Source organism: Heterocephalus glaber, unplaced genomic scaffold (genome assembly GCF_053883595.1).
Source record: "Heterocephalus glaber isolate CG9 unplaced genomic scaffold, H.glaber_assembly_v1.0 deba00000331, whole genome shotgun sequence".
Lineage (NCBI taxonomy): Eukaryota > Metazoa > Chordata > Mammalia > Rodentia > Bathyergidae > Heterocephalus > Heterocephalus glaber.
The window spans coordinates 66,894,230-66,910,247 of NW_028258142.1; the positions used below are offsets into that span (position 1 = coordinate 66,894,230).

General features: G+C 54.4%; 1 protein-coding gene across 3 annotated transcripts in view; it reads left to right on the top strand.

Moving 5' to 3' along the window:
• Gnal (G protein subunit alpha L) overlaps nt 1–16,018 on the top strand; it is a 110,546-nt gene that overhangs the window by 40,390 nt on the left and 54,138 nt on the right. Inside the window, exons 1-5 of one of the 3 annotated variants that reach the window (XM_004853254.4) lie at nt 1,577–1,652; nt 1,861–2,110; nt 2,274–2,346; nt 3,171–3,225; nt 3,368–3,487. In XM_004853254.4, coding sequence (XP_004853311.1) covers nt 1,969–2,110; nt 2,274–2,346; nt 3,171–3,225; nt 3,368–3,487 — 390 coding nt within the window. In that variant the 5' untranslated portion in view covers nt 1,577–1,652; nt 1,861–1,968. Of the gene's footprint in view, nt 1–1,576; nt 1,653–1,841; nt 2,111–2,273; nt 2,347–3,170; nt 3,226–3,367; nt 3,488–16,018 lie in introns of those variants that run through there. The other 2 variants (XM_087194973.1, XM_087194970.1) reach the window with 2 other exon arrangements.

A 16,018-nucleotide genomic window follows, 5' to 3' on the forward strand; every position in this document is an offset into this window, starting at 1 on the left:
TTTGAGATGCCTGTGCCAGAAGTCTGTGTGCAGTTTTAGTCTGTGACGACCTTTATGGATAAATACTGCAGAAAGACTGCCTATTGATTTGTCGTTAAGATTTACTACGCCCACTCCCCTGTGATGCCTCACTCTGGCCATTTCTCAAGCTTGCTTGGGGGCTCCGGATCCAGGGCTGCTGCTCTCAGGTTTCTCATCCAGCTGTTGATTAACCCACCTTGGTGTGCTTCCCTGTAGGGGAGCCCCGTCTCCTTCTACCATCTCTCCTGGAACTGACTGTCAGCGAGCTGGAGAGCAGCGTCCTTCTCCGTCAACGTTTGCCATCTTCAATCAGAGGGACCAAATCAAAATTTTAAACCATTATTCAAAATTCACGGAACTAAATATAAAAGATATAAATAAGCTTTCAAATGCACTGACTTCCAATACACCTTCTCTGTCTTAAACATCCACAAAAGTAAGAAACTCACCACTTTGCTTTACCTCACTGCCTCTTTAAACCCCACATTTTGTACCTTTTATATTCTGGAAGGGACCAGGGCCCTGCTGCCTGCTCAGGCGCCGGGACCCTGCCCCTTCCTGTGGGCCTGCGCCCCCTGCTGGCCGGCGCTGCTCAAGGCGAGCCCTGGGTGCCAGCAGGTGGATGCGCGTCGCCAGGGAACACATGTTGTTTTGCTGGGGTTGCCTGGCAACAGATGCTTGCGCTGCCTGGACTGACAGGCGCTGAGCTACCGGTGGCTTCCTCCGCTGCTCCCCAAGAGCCAGCTACCATTCTAGATCCCAACCCAAGGTTCAAAGTACAAAAGAGGATCCATTTCCCAGACTAGAATAGCAAAAAGCAGGATTACTGTATAAAAAGCAGCCGTTTGGGGGCCAAGGATGTAGCTCAGAGGTGGAGCCCTGCCCAGCATGCATGAGGCCCTGGGTTTGATCTCCAGCACTGTTGAAAAAAACTGTTTTGTAAAGGTACCTTGAGCTCCTACCTGATCCTCGACTAAGACTGGCTTTGCACTTTTCATTGCCGAATAAGGAGGGTGCTTTTGTGTCTCTGAATACTGTGTCTGTCACTTAGGGTGCTGAGGCCACACTCTGCCCTTCTCACTCGCCCCTTACGCCCTTGAAATGATGGTGACAAGAGGCCCTGCCATTTAGGATTACTGCAAATATAAATAGATTACTCCACGGACAAGATTAACCCGGCGCCAGCCTCCGTCGTGCGTCGTCGCAGCACGGGGTGCTAAGGGTCGGCCTGGGTGTCCGTGCTGCCTTCCTAGCCCCTCTTCATCCGGTCCCTCCCCTCGGGGAGGCTCGGGGTCCGTCCTCGGAGGCTAAAGGACAGGCGCCAGGACCCGTCCTGCCCTCATCCGGCCACAGCGTCCCGTGGGAACACAGCACCTCTGTCCCCCAGCCTCGGGCTCGGTGGGCTGGGTGAGGAGGCTCAGAGGTGGCTGGGCCGGGACAGCCTTGCGAGGACAAAACAGGCAGGTGCCTCGGGCCCGCCCTCATCGGATATGCAGGACTTCGGGCCTCGGCCCCGCCCCTTATTTAATATGCATGATCCGCGGGGCCTCCCGGAGCGCAGCGCAGCGCGCAGACAGCTCAGGCTCCGGCGCGGGGCAGAGGCGCGGGCGGCCGGGATCTTAGCACCGCTAGTAAGCGCTCCTCTGCCCTCCCCGGAGCAGACGCGGACCCGACCCTTGGCCGAGCTCGTTGATCCGTCCCGGGATCCGAACCCGCCCGAGCGAGCGCACCGCCCCGGGGGTCCTTGCGTGGTGTCGGGTGCGCAGCGCGGGGGACCCGTCCCGGGGGGCGGACGGCGGAGCGCAGGGCGGGAGAGGACGCCGCGCTCCTCTCTTCCAGCCGTGTCCAGCTGCGGGGAGGCGACGCCGTCGCGCGACCCAGCGACCCCGCAGCCCGGCTCTCCGTACGCCCCGGACCGCGCCTGCCGCCCCGGAGCGAGCTCGCAGCATGGGCTGCCTGGGCAGCAGCAAGACGGCCGAGGACACGGGCGTGGACGAGAAGGAGCGGCGCGAGGCCAACAAGAAGATCGAGAAGCAGCTGCAGAAGGAGCGCCTGGCGTACAAGGCCACGCACCGCCTGCTGCTGCTGGGTAAGGGGGCGCCGACCCCCAGACCCGGACCCGAGCCGGACGGGACCCGGACCAAAGGACCCGGCGCCGGCGCGCGGGCCCAGCAGAGTCCGGGCCGGGCCGCGCGCGGAGGGACTGCCGCGCGGGGAGCACACGGTGACCCCATCTGTTTGTTTGCTCCTAGGGGCTGGCGAGTCCGGGAAAAGCACGATCGTCAAACAGATGAGGATCCTGCACGTCAACGGATTCAATCCCGAGTAAGGACGCTCGGGGCGGGCGCGCTCTGCGAGTCTGACCCGCTGAGCACAGGGCGAGGGGAAACGCGCGTTTGCTGTCGATTTGGCCTATTTAGCACGTCCTGGCGCTGTTCAGTTAAAAAGTGGCTTGCCTAACAAAATACGATCTATTGGGTGTTCTCGGGGTCTGGAGTTGCCCCCCAGGGCTCCACCCAGGGCCTTCGTCCTCTCCGGGCGTCTGAGGACCCCAGCGGGTACCAAACCCCAGGCAGCCGGAGTCCCTTCCTTATATAAAACGGCAGAGTCCCTACCCTTTGGCATCCGTCAGATCACCTCCCCACGCTCTGTGACACCAACCTCACGTAAAGGGCTGTAATGCTGCACTGTGCAGGAAACGATGGTCAGAAAAACATCCACACAGTTCGGTACACATTCAGGTTTTCCAGATTTTCTAACCTAATCAGCGGTACACACCTAGTGGCCAGCTGAGTGTCCATGAACCCTTCTCTAGTGTGGCTTGCTCACTCCTGTTTCAGTCTATGACTGCCGATACCCGGGTAGATTAAGCATGACTGCATAGGTGTATTTATGTGCCACATCTACAACATCTTCACCACATTTTTGTGTGAGCTGCATGATTCTTTAAGCTGGTGAGTGCATTTGAGTTTGTCTGGCGTCCAGATTAGAAGAGGGGAATGTTTTCGTTTCCTGGGGGAAATATTTGCAAATATCCACTAGTGAAACTAGTCTGCCCCCAGCCTCACTGGAAATTTAAAATCCCATTCCAATGATTCTAATCAGTGCTAAGGGTGAGTTAAATTAATAACAATTCTCTTGCTGCACAGGGAAAAGAAACAGAAAATTCTGGACATCCGAAAAAATGTCAAAGACGCTATTGTGGTAAGGACTTTTTCTTAAATGTTTGTTGAACAGAAAGCTTAAATGCTGTGCTCTGAAACCTTCGAGCAGAAATGATGTGTTTCAGGCAGTCACACACGGGCCCTATAGCTTACATTTCTCTGTATTTTTCACCCCTTCTTAGACGATCGTCTCAGCAATGAGCACTATAATCCCTCCAGTCCCACTGGCCAACCCCGAAAATCAGTTCCGGTCCGATTACATCAAGAGCATAGCCCCCATCACTGACTTTGAATATTCCCAGGTAAGTGACTCTTTGCTGAAATGTTTTGAAAGGTGAAAGACAGAACCATTGTTATGCTGTTGCTAGCGAATCAGCATTAATATTAGTTCATTGACTCTTCAAACGCTAGCTCTCTGGATGTCCCCTCTGCAGGAAAATGTCTGTGTTTGTGGTGACGGATAAACGGGAGGGCAGATGTCACTGGTGCTTTCTCCTGCGTGTTGTGTTTGAGCGGTGTAGCTGAGTCCCAGATCACACTGGTGGGGACACAGCTGCCTCTGTGGTGATACCAGGGCCCAGGACTCAGGAGCTGAGTTAGAGCCTAGGCACAGTGTCAGGTGCCTGGGACGAGGGTGTGCAGCGCCGGACAGCAGGACCCGGTCCACTTTGCTGCATTGTGTTCTGGGTCCGAGTGCAGTTCAGTCCACACCGCCTTCCTGTGGGCAGATCCACATCACTGGTGTGGTGGTGCCGCTTCTGTGAAAGGTGATGTCGCTGTTGGTTTTGTCTTGTCGGGCGAATTTATATTTCTTAAAAATGCTGTCATCTGGTAATTGGCAAAGCAGGTTTTAAAGGAAAATGGCGTTAAATCTCTCGGAAAGCGGTTTCTGTTAGAGTCCTAGCCAGAGTTTGTGTAGACCCAGTGGGACTTTGGAGTCTGGGCTGCCTGGCATGGTGGTTTGAGACATGTTTGTTCTCAGACTCCCTCTTCCAAGGGAAGCTGGTGCCAAAACCATTGTGCAGGGTGAGGGCCAAGGTGCCCCACCGGTCCCCCCATTCTGCAGAGTGCTGGCGTGCCATGGCCTCTGTGTCCGAATGCCTGATAAGAATTACTTACTTTAAAGCTTCTTTCCCATCTTTAGTGTGACTTGTGCTTCCTGTAGGCAGTGTTCTTGCCCCAGGTGGCCAGTGACACCTGAGAGCCCGGAAAGGAGGCAGGTGGCACCTGGTGGGGGGTCTTCCCCTGGCAGCTGAGAGGGGTGAGGAGAGGCAGGGGCAGGGCAGCCACACCAAGAGGTCTCCTGGGAACCGGGGGTAGCCACGGGTCATCTTCCCGGCTCCCAGGAGCGTCTCGGGCCCTGGAAAGATCTCCAGAGCCACCCAGTCCAGTCTGGGGCAATCAGGAGTGCATTCACACTCCTCTTCGGTATGACCGTCTGGACACCCGCCGTCTCGTGCTCACCTCGCTGATGCCGCGTTTGCCTGAGCTAACCTAGTCACTCAGCTCTTGGGGGAAGGGTATCTGTGCAAAGGGTGAGAAACTAAGATTTATTCCCCAGTCCCGTGCCTTCCTTCTGTTTCTGAAACTCATGGGGGATGGGATCCCGTGCTCAACCCTAAATTGAGAAACTGTCGGCAACTCGCGTGCATCACCTAAGGGGCGTTCCTAAGCCACACGTCAGAGCCGTTGGGCTAAACCGTCCATACTCTTCAAGTATTTGGACATGAGCTCCAGGAAGAGGGGGTGCGGCTTGGGAATTGCCCACCAGCTCCCCGGGGTGAGGGTGAGGCTGTCTTCACACAGGTCTGCCGGGGCTGCCGTCTGTTACATGTCCACATGCACAAGGGAATGAATATGCTTTACCACAGCCAAGAGTTGTGTGAATGAAGAAACTGCTGTCAGGTGTGCAATATTCCTTTGGAAAAATGCTACTTTCTATTGCACTATGCACACAACTTTCCGTGGCATTTATCCCATAGTGCTTGAAAATAGTCACAGTATTTATCTTACCAAATTGTGTGGTGTTTAGAGCCAGGTTTGAGGATCCCACCCAGGAATACCATCGAGGCGGATCTCTGGCATAGAGACCGTTAACACTGGGTACGTGTGGAGAAGACAACTTTTGCTGAAAGGAATGCATTTTTTGCGAACATCATAAAAGTAGAACTAAGTCCAGCATTTTAGTAGTTAACACGAAGCCACTATATCCAGTACTTTTTTGAGACTGAACCCTTAAGGTGTTAGTGTCAAAAGCCAAGACTCGAGGTTCTTGAGTTTATTTTCCTGCAGGTATAAAATGACTTGCTGTTTTATGCTGTGGTGCTAGAGATCGAACCCAGGCCTCCTACGTGCCAGCCAAGTGCCCCACCACTGAGCCACACCCCCGCCCCAGTAAAAAACTCTTTTGGACCAAATATATCATTAAAAATTAACCTCAAGATGGGTGGTGGGTCAGGGGTAGAGCTCACGTTAAAATGAGTGGGCCTGGGTTTCAGCCAACTTGTTCAAGTGAAGAATCAGAGGAATAGCTTCCTGGAAATACCCTCAGAGTATCGCCCTTAGGGTAGATACCAGGTGGATTTACTTTGGTTCTTTTGTGCTCTGTATGGCCCTTCCTTGGATTTCTTCCGGGCTGTCTGAACTTAAGTCCTCACAGGCGGCAGGGGTATTTAGGGTCCGGTGGAAGAGCTGAGCCGGGTCTTGGCCGGGGCAGGGCTGAGGTACACGGCCTCAGGAGGTGCTGCAAGCCAGTTGCGTGCTACGGCTGTGTCTGTCAAGGTCAGGGCTGTGGTGGTGACCCAGATGGAGACACAGGGTGGGGCCTGAGTGCAGATCTGTCTGGGACAGGAGCTGCTGGGGTCTGATGCGGGCGTGGGGCAAAGTGGAGAAACCAAGACTGCACAGGGTTCTGCCAGATCTCTGCGGGTTGCAGGGAGGGCTGGGCAGAGGCAGGTGTGAATCTGTTTCCTGGGTGGGCGGGAGATGCGTGCGGACCCTCGTTGTGTGGGTTTGGGGCGCACGGAGAGAGTGAGGTCCTCTGCCCGGGGTGGGCGGGTACAGCCATCAGAAAGGGAGATTCTGGAGCCAGCGAGAGGCCAGCCCGTGAGGTCCGGAGGCCCGAGGAGAGCTGTGCAGAGGGAGGGATCAGCAAACCCTGGGCTTCGCAGCTTGAAGGCCAGGGGCCATGCTGAGGTGCGGATGGCATGACAGCCGGCAGATGCAGCGTGGGGCCCGGGGCAGAGGCCAGGGACACGGGATGCAGGAGATGCACAGGCCAGGCCGACCAGGTGCCTCTGTGGTGTGTGGGACAGGAGAGGTGTGGCGTGGCCTGAGTGCACCTGGAGAGTCCCTGGGGACAGCCAGAGAACCGGCCCTGCAGGAGCCGGGCAGGTGTGCTGCAGGGGCAGTCAGGCCACAGACAAAGCTTGCAGAAGAGGGTGGGCGGCTGGGGGTGCACAGCCTGGGGGAGCAGCGATGCCTTGCATCGGGTTCTCAAGAGTCCGAGCCCCAGGCAAGTCATCCCTTCGCCCACTACTGGGGTGAAGGGGGCCTCACACTCGACCCAGAGACAAAGCCCTGTGTCCCCACAACTGGGGATGGAACATCTGCTGTCAGTGAGGGGCCGAGGCTATGTAGGGTGTCAGACTTCAGTTTCCAGGGGAGTGAATCCCGAAGTCCCTGCTAGGCGTGAACTGCGATAGGCAGGAAGGCTGCTGATCCTAGCCACAGAGGGTAGACTGCCCTGGCTGTTGTTTCTGTTCCCAAGGAATTATCCAGACTTCCGGCCACTTGCCCTGGAGCCCTGCATGTGCGGCTCTTTGTCTGCAGTCAAATCACTTCGCATTCAGGAAGTGATGAGAAAAAAACTGGTCTTTAGTGACAGTCACGATAGAGCTTAGATCCACTGACCATTTACAGAGTAGCAAAAATGATGAGCTGCCTCCACTGCCTCCCCGGAGAACACTTTAATGCACCACTAGGCAAGATCACTCTTGGGGTGATCAAGTTATTCATTTGCTTGGTTTTTCTTTTTCAAACCTGGGTACTGTGTCAGCTCTTGTTAAACTGTGCCGTTAGATTTCTGTAGGGGGAAGAGGACAAACGGGTGTGAAGAGGAGATTGTAAGGCGGACTGGCTGCGATCAGCACTCCGGGTGAGTGCCCGAGCACCCTGCGTTGGCATCTTCTCGGAACCCCACACGGGCACAGACCCGGAGAGCCGAGAGTGCCCCGCCAGGTGTGAGCTGAGCAGAGCTGCGCCACCAGCACTGACGTGGGCCGCTCGGCTCCTGCCCTTGTGTAGTGAGTGACCTTGGGCCGTGAGGGGTCCCTGTGGGTATCCGAGCAAGTCAGGTGCCAGCCGGGCCCTGGGTGGTGCCCTGTCTTCATAGGCACAGGCCCAGGATTTCCGGAACACACGTGGGTCGTCCAGGTAGGGGTTTCCTTTGTTGATTCTGTAAGTCAGCCAGCCAGAATCCTGCTCTGTAGATCGGGGATGAGGGGTCCCTCTTTGGGCCCCCTTGAGCATCCCACAGTCCCCACAGCCCCTGGGAAAATGACGCTGCCGTGTCCACTCCCAGAGGAGCAGTGGACGGATCAGCCTCCCTTCCTGCCCCAGGTCGGCCAAACTGAAAACACACCCAGTGCCAGGCAGCCCAGACAGATGGGTCCCTGTCAGCAGGACCCAGGGTCCACAAGTCCAGAGACAGAAGGTCACACGCTGTTGAAGAAAACGAGGTTTCCGTGCGTGCCACAAAATAGTAGCTGAAGCTTTAACTCCAGGCGGGATGGACATTCATCTCCCAGGCACACCATGCTTTGCCTGTTGAGCTCATGAGGTGGGCGCTGAATTAAAAGTGCAGGAAACGTGGGTGGAGCTCGGAGGTGCACCATGAGCCCGCTGTGCCCAAGGCCCTGGGTTCCATCCCCAGATCTGAGGGACAGAGAGACAGAGGCAGAGGCGAGAGAAAGAAGCCGCAGAGCAGGTCACAGCAGGAAGCAGCCGTGCTGCTTTCCACGTGGTGTGAAAGGGAACAGGGTCACATCACTAGAGGACACTGTGGGCCTGCCTGCCCCATGCTGGGCCCTGAGCCACCATGTGGGAGGAGCCTCTGCCCAGAGCAGAGCCAGGGGACCGCCCTGGGCTCGGCGCGGCCTCCACACACAGGGAGGCTGAGGCAGGGTGCCCCAGGTAGGAGGCAGACAGGCGCTCTGAGAATCCTCCTAGGACTCTGAGTGTGTGACAGCACAGGGATGGGTCTGCAGAGGTGGGACCCAACTGCCCCTTCCCAGGGCTTCCCCAGAGGCCACCACAGCTGTGCGTGCCCCTGTGGCTGTACATGGGCTGGCACACGGAGGTGCACTCATACACGTGTGTCTTGCTCTGCAGGAGACCCTGCTGTCCAGGCGGATGTCTAGCAGCCTGTCCAGCAACTGGCCGGCAGTCTCTCCCATCCCCTACATTGTGCTGAGGCCCCCAACCCCACATGACTCTGGGGAGGCCACCGATCAGCACCCGCGAAGGGGGTCCGGCCCAACTGTGTGCCCCTGGGGCAGGTTTCCCGGTGAGAGCCTCAGTGACCGGCCAACCTGGGCCCTGCTCTGTTTGGTCAGTGTGAGTCTTCATCTCCCACCACTTCTGCCCCTCTGCCCTGTGACCCTGCCTCACAGGCTCCCCAGACCTCTCCACTCACTCCCGGGGCCAAGGGGCTGCGGACTTCACTGCCACCCAGTCCTACCCTGCCCCTGCCTGCATCGTGCTGTCCAGGGGCAGCAGGGGACCAGGCGCTGACCGCACCCCCAGCTGGTGCTGGAGCGAACACATCCATTTCAGGCATTTCTCTGCAGCATGGAGCGTCTGCCAGTTCTGTGGGTGAAATGTTCTGTGTCCTAGGGTGTTCTCTGCTCTCTGAGAATCAGAGCAGTGGGTTTGTGGAGGCCTGGGCCCACACACTCGGGCCGGGGTGACCCCACAGAGCACATAGAGTCACCCCAGAAATGAGGCTATGTTCAGACACAGACTGTGCCGGGTGAAGACGCCTTGGGCTGAGTATGGGATGGAGCTAGAGGAGGGAGGCACAGGCCAGGGAGGCCCGGGTCTAAGTGCGAGCGCGTGCCTGGGAGTCTGAGACAGAGGTGACGCCTCACAGGTGACTCAGCAGTGTGGAGGGGACACAGCCGTGACGGGACCCCGTGCACCAGATGTGGTTTGCAGTTGCGGCTGGGAGAGGGCCTGGGGTCACCCAGCCTGCTGGCTGCTGTGGGTCCTGGGCCACATCTCCCCTCAGGGCTGGGGACATCGGGTGCCTTTGCCTCTGAATGCTCCTTGTGGGTCCTCCGAACAAGGGCCTCTGCTTATGTGGCCACAGCACAGTTGCCACGGTTAGGAGACTTAACAGTAGCGCCGCACTGCTTTGTAATCGCAAACCCTCCCAAATTCCACACAGTCCCAGTAAGGGCAGTGAGCAGCAGGAGCGACAGCATAAATAAGAATGCCCACGACTTGTCAACAATCCGTTCACTTTCCTAGCTCCTTCCTTTCTGTGAGGCAGGCTGTGACATTTGTCCTCACCCTCCCCAGGGGGCCTGCTGCTCTGGGGCTGGGCTTCTGGTGCTGGCAGTGCAGCTGCAGTGACCTGTCTCTGTGGCTCAGGACTGGCCAAGGGGCCGGTAACCAGGAGTGAATCTGAGGACTGCCCAGAACGGGTCCCAGACCTCAAGGTGCTCGGCAGCTGGCAGCAGAGTGCGGTGGGAGGGAGCCTGTGCACTGTGCGCTGTGCGAGGTTCTTCAGATGGGCATTGATGAGAGCCCCACCCTCCTGGCCACGGCGAACCACACCTTCCGCAGAACTGTGCCCGGCAGACCCCCGAGCAGCACCCGCCAGACCCCCAGCCCGCTTTCATCCCAAGCCTTGGGCTCATCCGGAACAAACCTTCAGGACAGCTCAGTGCAGCTCCCCTAGCACTGCAAAAACAAGCACATAAATAACGTGAAAATGAACTCTAAGTACAAAGTAACTAAGGTGATGCTTTTTCTTAACTCCGTGGATCTGGTGTGAAAATTTCAAGGCCTGTGGAAGTGTGAGGTGGACCACAGCAGGCTTTGCCGCCAAAGCACCCCTTGAGCTCACTGGTACCGTTGTTTCAGAGGACACGGCTTGCCTCAGAAGAGGGCTTGAGAAGCACCTAACACGGGAGCGTCCAGTCCCCAGGGTCCCTGGTTTTATGTAACCATGAGGGAAAAATATTTTGCACTGCTCTGCCGTCTCTGGGGAAATGCAGGAGGCAGGTAGGCTATTCTTATGCTAAATTAACACTGACATGAGTCAACACTTGCAGCTCCTGAGGAAGAGGCTGCCAGGTTTCAAGAGGCAGAACGGTGCAGCGGTACTAGAAGGCTCCTCAGAAAGTCCTGCTTCCTTTATTCTTTTGAGTCTCCGTGAGAACGTCGTCCATGGAGGTGGCCTTTCATCTTCACTTCTTAGTATAATCCCCTCCTGTTTTTCAATCGTGTCATTTATTATTTCACACGGATTGAAATAAATCGCCAGGCTGCATAACATCCTCACTACCTAAAGCAGTGTCATTTTTGCGACTGCCTTTGTAGCTAGGAATGATGACGCACAGCTCTACTCCCTGCACTGAAGCAGGCTGAGGGAGGAAGACCACAAGTTCAAGTCCAACCTGAGCAACTTAGTGACTTAACAAGATCTTATCTCAAGAATGAAAAGAGGCTAGGGATATAGCCCAGTGTGAAGACCCTGGATCCAGTCTCCAGTACTACCAAAAAGGGGGGAAGCAGAAAAAATTACGTTTGTATTTTTCTGAGTAGGAAATACTTGCGTGTGATATAACATCCAAGACGTATAAAAGAGTACGGCAGGAAGGGCTTCTCTTCTGGCCACCTCCATCCCCACCCAGAATCAGGCGACGTGTACGATGCCACCTTGTCTTGGAGTGCCTGAAGAGCAGTCATTCACCCATGCGCACACGCATGCACACGCCCAGGTGGCAGCGCTGCAGACAGCACACAGGGCCGGGAGCACGCTAACCAAGCCGTCTGCCACCAGGCCACACCCCAGCACTTGACATATTTTTGTCTCATAATGAGGAGACCCTGTTATAAAATACAGTTTCACTAATTTTATCAGTATAGGAGGAATATCTGAGCAGAATTGCCAAGCAACTATTTTTCAAATAACATTGAGCGTTACAGTGAATTGTGTGGAACATTTTCGGGGCCGAGACAGAGCACCGGAGGAGCTGAGGGTGGGGATTCAGGCTGAGTTCACTCGGCACCGTGGGCCACAGGCCTCAGGGCCCCCGGGGCAGTCGGTCACGGGCTGCAGGCAGGTCTCACCCACGCATCGTGGCCCTCTGGGCTGTCGGGCAAATCATCCCCCGGGAGCCCCCGTACCCACTGCCTCCTCTTGCCTGGGAGCTCGGCCCGGCCTGCGCCTCTCCCTCTCCGAGACACTGCGGTCTGGAGGCGCAGCCGGCCCGGGGTCCGCGTGTCCGTGCTCTCACGCGGACTTCCCCAAGGCCGGTCTTGCCCACCGTGGCCACTCAGCCACGACTCGGCGACGCAGAGTGGCCAAGACTGCAAGACAAGCTCCTGCCCTGCTTTGAGCCCCTCGTGAGCAGCCTAGGCTTACTCAGAAGGCAGCTTGCTGTGACGTCCCTTAGAATACACACTTTGGCGCCTGCCCTTGGACACCTGTCGCACACGTCGTTCTCGGTTGCGTGAAGTTCGTCGCTAGTGTGCGAAGGTGCTGGGCGGGAGCCGTCTCTGCGGTGGGTGCCTTGTGTCGCCCTGGCCTTAGCTGCACTCAGTCAGCGCTGCACCGGCCAGGCGGCCTCGCTCCACGCCGCGCCCAGGCCCGAGGGCTACGCGGAGGAGCTGAGGGTGTGACTTGGTGAAGACGAAGTTGTGTGTGACTGTGATGCACAGCCAGTGACGCAGCGTAAGGGGCAGGAGGGCGTCGTGCAGCGCAGCGCTGGCCCTGTGCGTGGATGAGAAGCTGCAGCCGGTGTGAGGACCGGAGGCTTCCGACAGCGGATCGGGCCCCCTGGGCAAGGCCGGCTGCCACTCGGCCAGAGCAGAGAGCCCACCTCAGCGGGCGGGGGAGGGCGGTGGACAGGAGAGTTCAGAACTCTGGGCGCCCAGCACCCGGTCAGCTCTGAGCTGTAGACGCCTGTCCTGTCTGAGTCTCTGAGGGTTGTGTCACCAGCTCTGAGACAAGTTCCCCTCTTTGATTTTTTTTTATTTAAAAATAACTTTATTATCACACACACACACACACACACAGAAATTAAAACCATTCAAAGAAGAACAATGCAAGGGAAAAAAAACTACAGTAATATTCGAATACAGTAGAATTCAACCTAAACAAAATCCGAAAAGCACTTAAACATTTTTCCACATAACTTAAAAAAGCATCTCAAGCACCAACAAGACACCGGAGGATGTGATTTGTTTCAGAAAGATCTCCAGAACGAACACTGAACAAATAGTGGTTTGGAAAAAAACTCCAGTTAGCAGACTCCACGTAAGCCAAGCTTCTCCCTAATTTAAATTTCGATACAGTCATATGACATGCGATGGAAACACAATCCGAGAAATATGTTATTAGGCAGTTTCATCCATGTGTATCCTTATTTACACTTTCAGTTTCTTACACTAGAGAAACTATTCAGTATTTACACGTGTGTCCTATTTATTTCACTTAAGAGTATGTCCTCAATATGCATTCATTTAGCTATGAGTGTCTCTAGTTTCTCATTCTTTATGGCTGAGTAGTATTCCATTTTATTAAAAACCCACATTTTCTTTATCCAGTCTCCAGTTGATAGGCATTTGGGCTGTTTCCAAGCTTTAGCTATTACAAACTGTGCCGCCATAAACATAGGTGCACATATATCACTGTGGTATGATTCTTTTAATTCGTTTGGGAAGATACCCAGCAGGGGAATAGCTGGGTCAGATGGGACCTCTAGCCCTAGTTGTTTGAGGTATCTCCATACTGATTTCCACAGTGGTTGCACCAGTCTGCACTCCCACCAACAATGGGGAAGGGTTCCTTTCTCCCCACACCCCGCCAGCATTTGTTATTGGTTGATTTCTTGATAGCAGCCGTTCTTTCTGGGGTGAGGTGGAATCTCAGTGTTGTTTTCATCTGCATCTCTCGAATGACCAGTGATGTTGAACATTTTTTCATGTATTTATTTGCTGCCTTTACTTCTTTGCCTGAGAAATGTTTGTTCATTTCAGATGCCCATTTTTGAATTGGGTCTTTGAATTTGGGGGGGGTCTGACTTTTTTCAATTCTTTATATATTCTGGATAGTAGACCTTTGTCTGAGGTACAGGTGCTAAAATTTTTCCCAGATTGTAGGTTGTGTCTTAGCTCTGTTGGTGGTTTCTCTGCAGTGCAGAAGCTTTTTAATAAGATGAGATCCCAGTTGTTGATTCTCTGTGCTAGTTCCCATATTACTGAGGTTTTGTTCATAAAGTCTTTTCCTATGCCAATGTCTTCAAGAGTTCCACCTAACTTATCTTCCGGCAAGTTTAGTGTTTCTGTCTTGATATTTAGCTCTTTAATCCACTTCGATCTTAGTTTAGTGCATGGTGATAGGTATGGGTCTAGTTTCAATCTTTGGCAGGTTGAAATCCAGTTTTTCCAACACCATTTATTGAAGAGGCTATCTTTCCCCCAATGAGGATGGTTGGCTCCTTTGTCAAAGATGAGGTGGCTGAGCATATCTGTAGTTGTTTCTGCCTCTGTTTGATTTTTTAGCCTCTGTCTACGTGCTGTCACCTTAAGTTTTTCTAGAGAGACCTGAGACCAGGCCTGAAGCAGGGTCACCGTGCTGCCTTGGCAGGGGCTCCTCCTGTGTGCTGTTTTATAGGGTGGATTCCTCGTATAGAAGGCCTCCTTTCAAAGCACATAGCTGAAATTTTTATTATGCCTCTTATTTTTTAAAAAAGATTCTTGTAGGGCCAAGGATTTAGCTCAGTGGTTTCGCCACCTGCTGCGCAAGCTCAAGGACCCGAGTTCGATCCCTGGTACCAAAAAAATAAACAAAGGAGAAATGTTTCACCCACAGAGTGGAGAAGTCTCCTCCACACAGTTCCCCAAGCTCTCCCAGCGGCCTGAGCCCAAGCTGAAGGGACTGAGGTCAGTTCTTGGTCAGGCACCTTCTCTTACCAATGTGCCCTGGAGCTTTCCTGCCTGTAAGACGGGGTTAGAAATACCAGCTTCAAGAAAGGAATTGGACCACATGCATGGAGAGGCTTGGTAAGGATGAAAAATAAAAAGCCACAATACCTGTGAATTATGATTGCTGGTGAAGATAAGATCCTAGAGTCAGAAAGGGCCTTTAGGTACAGTGCGATCCAGCCAGAATCCAGGAGGGCTCGACCCACCCACCCCTGGGGCTCCGCGCCTGGAGTCCTGAGTGCACCAAGGTGAAGTGACGCCAGAGTCCCAGCCTGCAACCTCACCCACCTGTCACAGAGGCCAACTGGGGCCTCCACTCCAGGACTTTACGCACTGGCCCCGCGTGGGCCAGGCAGGAGGAAATGTATTCCTGACCTCTACAAGCTGCTCTGAGGAGACCTGAAGGACAAAGCAAATGTCCACTGTTTTAACCACTTCACTCTGGCATCTTCTTGAGTGCTGTCCATGTAGTAAACACAAATAAAGCGTTGCCCAGCTTCTAAATAAAAAGCAGATTCTGAAAGACTGACTGTTAAGTGCAGCGCTGAATAACTCCCTCAGCTCGTTGGGTGCCCAGCCTGGGCTCACACAGGCCTCCATATCCACCTTCCGAAAGGTAGGATCCTGTGTCTTATGATAGATACGCACATGGACTGTGTGACATTTCTCCTCCAGACACCCTACACCCTCAAAACTATATTATGGAAACAATGCTGCATTCAGAATGGAGAAAATATACCCTCCTATTCAAAAGTAAACATTATATTACTTCAAAGAAAAAAAGGGCAGTTGTAGACATTTCCTTTGCCAATTGCATAATTCTTAAAAAACAATTTTATATAAGGAACAAACTAACAAACAGCTGAGTTCTTTGGAGATAAGCTCTGCCTACACCACGTTGTGCACTGACCTGTTTATATGCACGGAGGACTCGGGCAAGTGGCCTGGAAAGGATGCTTCAAATCGCACGCCACAGAAACATCATGTGGTTCTGCCTTTCAGAGGAAAACAGGAGCTGCCGCTGCCAGGGGCAAGAGAGGACCAGGGTTTCAGAATTAAACCGGTTTAAATGGGTGTTCTCACAAGGACCCTGCACAAGGACCATGTTCTAGACTATTGATAGCAGTATTGTTCACAGCAACAATGAAAACTAGAAAGAGCCCAGGGGCCCTGGGACAGCAGGGTGAGTGTATAATATGTGGACACCTCACAGAGTCAAGTGATACGTCAGGGAAAATGAATGGCTGTGTCTGATCCCACAGGAAACACAAGTGACTCCACATCAAAACACCGAGACCTCCGTGTGGAAAGATCATTCAAGGGCAAGGATGTTTTCTAAAGTTCAAAAAGAAGCACAGCAAACTGCTGGTTTTGAAGCCCACATACGTTTGAAACTAGCACTTACAATGGAAGACAACGGCCAAATGTGCAGGCCGCAGGCACCGGGCGGGGGCGGCGAGGGGAGGGCCCCAGGCGGGTGCAGAGGGAGCCGAGGGAAAGAGGTGGGGTGCGGGGCCCGCGGGGAGAGGGGATGGACGAGGACGAAGGGCTCACAGTGCCAGGAGCATGGACAGGAAGCAGGGGCAGAGAGAAGGGGCGGGGAGTGCAGGAGC